Source organism: Propithecus coquereli, unplaced genomic scaffold, assembly GCF_000956105.1.
Source record: "Propithecus coquereli isolate 6110/MARCELLA unplaced genomic scaffold, Pcoq_1.0 Scaffold147, whole genome shotgun sequence".
In the NCBI taxonomy this organism is placed as follows: domain Eukaryota; kingdom Metazoa; phylum Chordata; class Mammalia; order Primates; family Indriidae; genus Propithecus; species Propithecus coquereli.
In genome coordinates, this window is record NW_012139080.1 from 7966245 (window position 1) to 7974743 (window position 8499).

Sequence of the window (8499 nt, forward strand, 5' to 3'; positions counted from 1 at the left end):
GTGTGTGTGTGTGTGTGTGTGTGTGTGTGTGTGTGGGTGTGCGCGCGCGCGCACGTGTGTGATGAAGGATACTTTTTAAGTGTGTATTTTGCACGGAGCACAGCAGAATATTTTGCATAGAGTTAGGGCTGGATGGATGTTTATGCAATTGAAGGGTAGGCCTGAGAGCAGTGTGTGTGCATCACTCATCCAGAGTCTGAAATAAAGAAGTAAGCAGACGGCAGTCTTGCCTTCCAGCCCTGACGCATTGATCCTCCTCCCTAAAAGACCTGTAAGTGCAACTTTTTTCTCATTATCTGAAAAGAGAGAATGAGAAGAGTTAGAGACTATCACTGGTGACTGGATGGGTAGAAAGACTGTGGCACTGAGGACATTTATCAAGCACTGAAGCTCATGGCTACAGATTGTATCTGCTAATTAGGCTGAAAAAGATCCAAAATAATTTTCCTGAAAAATTTTAAAGTCTCATGTAAACTTAGTTCTTGGGTCTACCAAAACTCAGACCAACTGATAACCTTCCAAAGGGCTTCAAGGTGCTCATGGCCTTTATGGCTCCTTTTTTGCTCTGAAGCTTGTCAGAGCATAGAGATTCAAGTTCAAGTGGAGAGTTATGCAACACTTTCCAGACTGGATTACGCTAAGCATTAAGTCTTGACTGAGCGCCAGAGCAGCACTTCCAAATGATTTCTGCACAAGAATTCAACTGCAGAAGGCTCGACGGTAAGCATATACTGCTGGGAACGTACTTCCTGTGTGGTTGTGCTGTAGCTTCCAAACCATCTGCAGCAAACCGCAGGACAACAGGATAAACTGACAATGCTCAGAATGTCGCTCCTTCTAGACAGTTTGTAGCAAAGAACAGGGTAGAATTTAAACATTCTGTCATTGAATTGTTGATTTTACTTGGTGGCAAGTGAAACTCTATTTAAAATGCTATGACAACACCATTTATCAGGCCTCTAAAAATAATGTGAAAGGAAACTAAGCCGGTTTTCCAACTTTTTTGTTCCTCTGACAATCTGTGCATCTGAATTTATGAGATCAATGTCTACATTTTTATGAGGCTTTTTGAATCTTTAGAAATGAACTTCAAACATTCAAGTGGTGAAAAGTGAAATAAAATATATGTATAGATGCCTTTTAGAAGGAGAAAAACAGCAAAATAGCATAGCATTACAGTACTTAAGTTTGAGTGTTTTTGGCTGCTTGAACATCTGAAGTCACACCAGTGAAAGGAAAGGAATGATAAAACTCAGATTCATAAATGGATGGGAATATCCTGGATTTAAGCAAGCAGTTTGCCCACTATGCCGTATTCTGATTCAACTTTTTTGATTTGTACATCGTAAAAATGTACAGGTAACTTCAGATATGTAGGAGAAAGTTATGTAGTATTATGATACATATCTTAAATATTATTGTAACTAGTGACTGCAGCAACTGTAATGGCTCCAGCATGTTTGGCAGCTGTCTTTCGAATGTTATCACTACCTGGTTTCATGAAATCATTCTGCTTGAGACAAGAAAACATATTTGGTTGAATTTGTAATTCACCAGAGAACTGTAGACTCAAGAGTTCTGAGTCTCACACAAGCTTTTAGAGGTCCAAGTTCTTTTCTGGATACCGAACAGAAAAGTTCATTAAGAGACTCAAAGAGCATGTCACACATCAAATTGCTTTTTAAATTCAGTCTTCTAATAGGTATAAATGAACTCAATCCAAAAACTATATATGGGCTCAACACATTCAGAAAAGTACCTGGAAAAAATTTATAATATGTTGTCGAATTCTAAATTCTTTAAAGAAAAGAAAAAGAAAAGACTCTCTGGTAAACATCATTCAATAGAGCAAATTAGAAATGTACCAGATGTGTCAGTTTCCAGGGGACATTCTGCTAGTACAGGGATCTCAAATGCTTGGTAAATTCAGTTAAGAATTTTTCTAATTATATGATAGATTTGCTTTGACTAGGAATACCTAAACTGCTAACCAACTTCATTGCCATTTTATCCCTGCTGCTCTTGCCAGCCAAGTACCAGCATGGACATCCTTTAGTGGACTTTCCTCTGTGTCAGGGAATTTTTCCATGTTGTTTTTGAAAAACAAACATCCTTAACAAAGAAACAATTATGAATTGGGGAATGAAGCTGCTTCCAAAATGGCACAATCTCGCACAAAGGGAAGTTTTTAAGCTATAAAAAGCATATCAGCTGATATCATCCAGCAGACTCTGCTAATTGTGATCAGGAGAGTTTATATGCTTTTTTGAACTGTCTTCTCCTGTCCAAAGGTGAGAAAATGAAAAGCACAAATAATTCTACAGAAACAATCTGAAAAGAGACTGGTACGAATCATGAAAAAAGTATAAAAAGATATAAATAAAGGGAAAAAATACTCCAGAGAAAAATAAATACTAAGCAATCGCAGGCTTATTAGAGGTGATAGGTTTTTCATGAGCTACTCTTGCTATTTTGGAAATAAGAACCAGAGCCAGGAAATAACTCCTTTTTTATAACTATCATCTTTTTATTTTTAGTATTTTATTTACTAGGTAACATTGTATTTTAGTTTTTAAAAGTTTAATTATAAAATACGTAAGACATATAGAAAAACTGCGTGTCCATTGCCCAGATTTTACAATGCTAACATTCTATTAATATTTATATTTGATCTTTTTAAGGAAATAAAATATTTCAATTACAGTTGAAGCATCCTTCTCCCATTCCATTTCTTCTCCCCCCCTGCCCCCCCCCCGGAGTAAGCACATTCAAGAAATTGACGTAGATTCTTCCTGTCATGTTTTAACACTTGTCAACGAAAAAGAAGCCAAACTCTGTAAAATAATTTAAAGAGGTTTATTCTAAGCCAAATTTGAGGACCATGACCGAGAGCCACACCCAAGAAGCCTTGAGCAAGTGGACTCACTGTGGCTGGATTACAGTTTGGTTTTATACGTTTTAGGGAGACAGGGATTATAGGTAAAGTCATAAATCAATACGTGGAAGGCATACATTGGTTGGGCCGGAAAAGGTGGGCCATCTCAGAGTCGGGGCTTACGAGTTATAGGTGGATTTAGGGATTCTTTAGTTGACAATTAGCTGAAAGAGTCTGGCTTTGTCCAAAAGGCCGGGAATCAGTGGAAAGGAATGCTTGAGTTAAGATAAGGGTCTTCTATCTTCCATGTGATGCTATACCAGAATCAGGTAAGGAAGTAAACCCCATCATAAAAACCTGTTTACTGAGATTTTATCATTTGTCAGCGTGACTCACCAGGTCCCCTTAGAAAAAGGAATTTGGGCAAAAGAAAAAGATCAGAGTTTAGTCCTTCTCAAAAGCTAAGGAGGCTCAGGCCTGGCTAGTACTTGGATGGGAGTTTAGTCTTCAGACTTTACTTCATGTATGTATGTATTGCTGTGAGTGTTTTAAAACTACGTAAGTAATGGCATATTGTGGAATTTTTTTGCAACTTTCCTTCTTCATTCATTACTATATTTTTGAGATTTATGTTGGATACTATAGGTCTAGTTCATTTAAATTGCCATATAGCATTCCATTCTGTAAATAATCATTTATTCATTTCTGCACAAATGTTCAGCAAGATTGAATCTACCCTTTACAAACAGTTTTGTTTAAGTCTCCTTAACCTATAAGAGGAAATAGTAGCAGGGTACTACCAATTGTTCTCCAAAGAGGTTGTGCCAATTTGTCTATGTTCTCATCAGAAACATCCTGGAGTTCTGTTTTCTCCATAATCTGTTGGATGTATCACTGCAAATTCAATGTTGTAGTTTGCATTGAAAAATGCACTGAATGAACTACTAAAGAATTAGTTAGGGTCGAAAGTGGTTCTCTATGGAGATCAGAAAATGGGGGTGGGAGTGCTCTTTCAAAAGCTGCTATTTTCATAAGCTTTGAAGAACTATTTGACTGTTTATAGTTGTATCTGTAAATTTGATAAAGGTAAAGTCTAAGTTAAAGAAAAAAAGAATATGCAAGCCTCCCACAGTGGTCTACAAAAGCTTCTCTGACTTCTTCCACCCACATTCACTGTGGTCGAGCCACCTTGGCATCCTTGTATTCAGATACTCAAGACCTTTGCATTTGCTTTTTATCTTCCTGCAACGTTTTTCTCCTAGATATGTGGTTTGTTCATACACCTCCTTTACATCTCTGCTCAAATGTCACCTTCTGAGTAAATTCCTGGCACTTCTTAACCACTCAACGTACTTTACTTTTCAGCATGAAACGTAATATCATCTGGCATTTTATTGTTTCTCTCCCTTACTAAGCTTTGTCATCTTTGCTCCTGTATCACGAACACCTCAAACAGAACTTTGACTATTGTAAAGGATCAAAAAATATTCATTAAATGAATGAATAGGACAGACATACACTAATTTAAAAAAAAATTCTCTGAAGAAGAAATGTAAGTGGGTAACAATTACTAGGTCTCACAAGTTATCAGGAAAATGCAAATTAAAGCAATGGAATAACAATATTTGTCCACCAATTTAGCAAAAAATAAAAACAATAATATCATTGGCAAGAGTGGAAAAGTAAATTGGTACAATCTTTTGGAAGACAATTTAATATGCAAGTACTTGTATGGGCACAGCTAGGGACGTGCAAGGATACCACTGCAGCCTTGGTATGGTGAAACATTAGAAGCAACCTCAGTGCCTGTTAATAGATACATTGTTAAATTACAGAACATACATATTTTCATTCCTTTTTATGGAAGTAGTATAACATACATATTTTCTAATAGGCAGCAATTTTTTTAAAAAAACTAGGAACAGCTATATGTTCTATATTGTGGTACCACTTGTGTTTCACAAAACACACGACCAAATTTCTATATTTATGATTATATATGAAAATATCTAGAAAGAATCTAATAGCCTACACCCAGAACTTTCATTTTATTAATCTCCAATTTATTTAATATGTAGTTCTTGAGCATGTAATGTGTGTTAAGGAGTTGTCTCAAGGTGCAAGGAATAGAGCAGTGGGCAAAGTAGAAAAAAGTGCCTGTAGGAGGAAACAGACCACAAGCAAGATACAAGGAAACACCTCACAGGTCAGGCGGTGAAAAGTGCAAATGAAGAAAGTGGAGCGAGGGTGAGAGAGCGCTTGAAGCTCTGCTGTCCAGTGGTACTCCCCGTGGTAATGGACACATCGTGTGAATTTGCACTCATACTGTAGCCACTGCCTCCTGTAGCTCAAATGAGCACTTGAAATGTGGCTAGTGCAACTGAGGAACTAGATTTTTAATTTTATTTCATTTTAATTCTTTTAAATTTAAATTGCCGCATATGGTGAACAGTACATTGATGTGGGATGATCAGGGAAGACCTGCTGAAGCAACCCTTGAGCTATGGCCTGTGTGAAATGAGGGAGCTAGCCATGTGTCACAGGCAGAATGAACAGCAGGACCTTATTTGGAGGCGTTGGAGGTAGAACAGACGAAGGGAGGAGTGGAAGGAGATGAAGCCAATGAAATAGAAGGTGGCCCACCGTGGAAGGCCTTGGTGGCCAGTGTAAGACCTTGCTTGTTCTCTGCATGAGGTGGGAAGCCATGGCAAGACTTTGAGCAGACAGGTGATGTGATCTGAGTTTTTAAAGAGTTGCTGGAACTGTTCTGATCATAAGCCATAGGAATGAGTGCAGGAGCAAGAAGACAGGAGGCCACTCCATAACCCAGGCTTGGCAGTGGTGGAGGCCACAGTTTGGAGGGTAGTAATGGAAGTGTTGAGAAGAGGTCAGATGAGTTGACAGTATTTATTGCTGGATCAGGTAAGGGGCTTGAGAGAAAGGGAGGAATCAGGGTTTGGGCCTGAGCAAATAAGGTAGAGAGCACTAGGGAAAGAAAACATTCGGGAAAGGAATTCAAGAGTTCTGTTTTGGGCATGGTAAGTTGGAGGTGTCTGTAGATAGCTATACCGAACAAAGTCCTGACAGTGAGTGATATTGAAATGGGAATGGCAGCTAAAGGGTTTCTTCCTAGAGAATTGATTAAAAGAGAAGAGTTCATAGATGGGTGTTAGAGTAGTTCTCCTTATGTTAGGGGCAAAACAGATGACCTGTCATTGACCTTTGAGCATGAAGATTTTATTTTATTTCTTTCATAGAATGGCTCCTGAACGAGTAACATCCCTGTCACGAGTTTGTGTCCCACTTGTTACTCTGCCAGATGTTGAACCCCTGGTGGAGGCTCTGCTCATCTACCATGGACATGAACATCAGGAGATCCTCTGGCCTGAGTTCTTTGACGCCGTAAATGAGGCATTTTTGCAGTAAGTGATATTCGTTTATCCTATAATCCAACTTTGTTTTTCCTTTCTTAGAATGCTTCAGTATGTTGGAAATGCTGTACAACAGCAGTTTTCAAACATTTTGACCACCTTACCTCTTTAAGCTCTTAAAAGTTATTGAGTATACCAAGAATTTTTTTTCTTAATGTGGGTATGCCTATCAATATTTACCATATTTGAAATTAAAACAAATTTTTAAAATATTCCTTCATTTAGAAATAATAATAAATCAGGCCAGGTGTGGTGGCTCACACCTGTAATCCTAGCACTCTGGGAGACCGAGGTGGGAGAATTGCTTGAGGCCAGAAGTTCGAGACCAGCCTGAGCAAGAGCAAGACCTCATCTCTACAAAAAATAAAAAAAATTAGCCAGGTGTGGTGGTACATGCGTGTAGTCCCAGCTACTCAGGAGACTGAGGCAGGAGGATCGCTTGAGCCCAGGAGTTTGAGGTTGCTGTGAGCTATGATGAGGCCCAGCCTGGGTGACAGAGCACGACTCAAAAAAAAAGAGAGAGAGAGAGAGGAAGAAAGAAATACAATAAATCAATTACATGTTAACAAAATACCATGTTTTTATGAAAAACAGTGATCTTTTCCAAGGCAAAAAAAATTATGTGACAAGAGTGGCATTATTTTTACAATTTTTGTGAACTGCATTGTCTGGTATGAGATAGCTGGATTCTCATATCTGCTTCTGCATTCAATCTGGTAGAATATATTATTTTGGTTGAAATATATGAAGAAAATCTGGCCCCACATAGATATGTAGTTTGAAAAGGCAGTAATATTCTAATAGCCACCTCAGATAATTGTGGATATTTTGTTTTGATACCACCAAAATTTGAAAATGGTCATTTTTTAAAGGTTAGTTGCAACGTGGAATCTGAAATTGTATCACTGAATTTTTCATACTCTGTTACATAAAAACACCTCTGGGTCTGTTTTGCACTTTTAATGGATCTTTTGTCTATGCATCATTCGTTAGGGAATAGCTCAATGGAATCTTGGTTCATTGAGTTATGCAGATCTTCCAAATGTTGACACATTACACTATACAATATCAAAACTTATAATCATGGCTATCACCACCAATCTTATCAGAAATATCTGTAGGTATTGGAAAGCTGTTAAGCTCATGTTGGCAGACAGATTTTCCAAGATTCTAATTTCTCCTTAAAAGCTCAAATTTATCATGGGATACAAATGCTATCACATAGTTGTTTTCCTTGAGATGACTGGATCACTTTGCTAATTTTTGAGAAAGTATGTGCCAGATACCACAGTGTGAATAGCCATTGCTTGTGTGCTAGTCATTCTTTCAAGTAAATTTCCATGGGAAAAAAAGTGATCAGGTGTGCTCATAGCTCAAACAGTTGGATGAGTGCTTTTCTCCAGATGACCATCGTTTTTCGATGAAGCACAAGTGCCTTATGCATACTTTCCTTTTCACCATACAGAATCTATTTTTAAAAATGTTCTCCAGAGTGAGAATTTAATAAAATCAATATTTTATACTGTTCATCAAACATTCTTATATAAAATTGGCAGTGTTCTTACTGTGCATGTGTGGCAGTGAAGAATACGATGATGACGAGTCCCTCCTTTGATCCGCAGCGTTACCCACTGTTGTATTTGCCGTATCAGTGCAAACAGTTATCAGCGCCCTGTTGTTCCAAGAAAAAACAAAATAAATTATTCAATACTTGAAGTATTTCTTATCACTTGTGTATGTGGCCAAGTTTCACATAAAAGATCTTTTTCCATGCTTAGTTGGTGCTGATACCAGACAAATATAAGCAACACAGAAGGTTCTGTTATAAGGTGTAACTGTACTCATTCTGTGGATGAGATATTAATTTATCACATCTACATTTAAATTATTTAATTCCTTTTTGTTTAGACTCTGCATGATTGGTCTCAAATTGATGCTGCAATTAGCTTATGCCATAATAGTATTTGAAACATTATGTTGCATAAGACACAATAAGGTAAATCAGTAACATTTGTAAAACCATGGGAAAAATAATTTTCCCAATATTTTTGCTTTTTATTTACAGTTCTGCCCACTTTCCCTGGAGTAGATGTCTCCATCTCATGAGTCAGAGAATTCTCTGATGTGTCGGTTTCATCTTTTCCTGATGAAACAGCTGTGGGATGAAAAAGGAAATCTTTTAATCTTCCTTTT

General features: G+C 37.6%; 1 protein-coding gene across 1 annotated transcript in view; it reads left to right on the plus strand.

Annotated features, from left to right (window-relative positions):
• Nucleotides 1-8499, plus strand: part of FANCC (Fanconi anemia, complementation group C) — a 139842-nt gene that overhangs the window by 85401 nt on the left and 45942 nt on the right. Inside the window, exon 6 of the mRNA XM_012640061.1 lies at nt 6133-6297. Coding sequence (XP_012495515.1) covers nt 6133-6297 — 165 coding nt within the window. The remainder of the gene's footprint in view (nt 1-6132; nt 6298-8499) is intronic.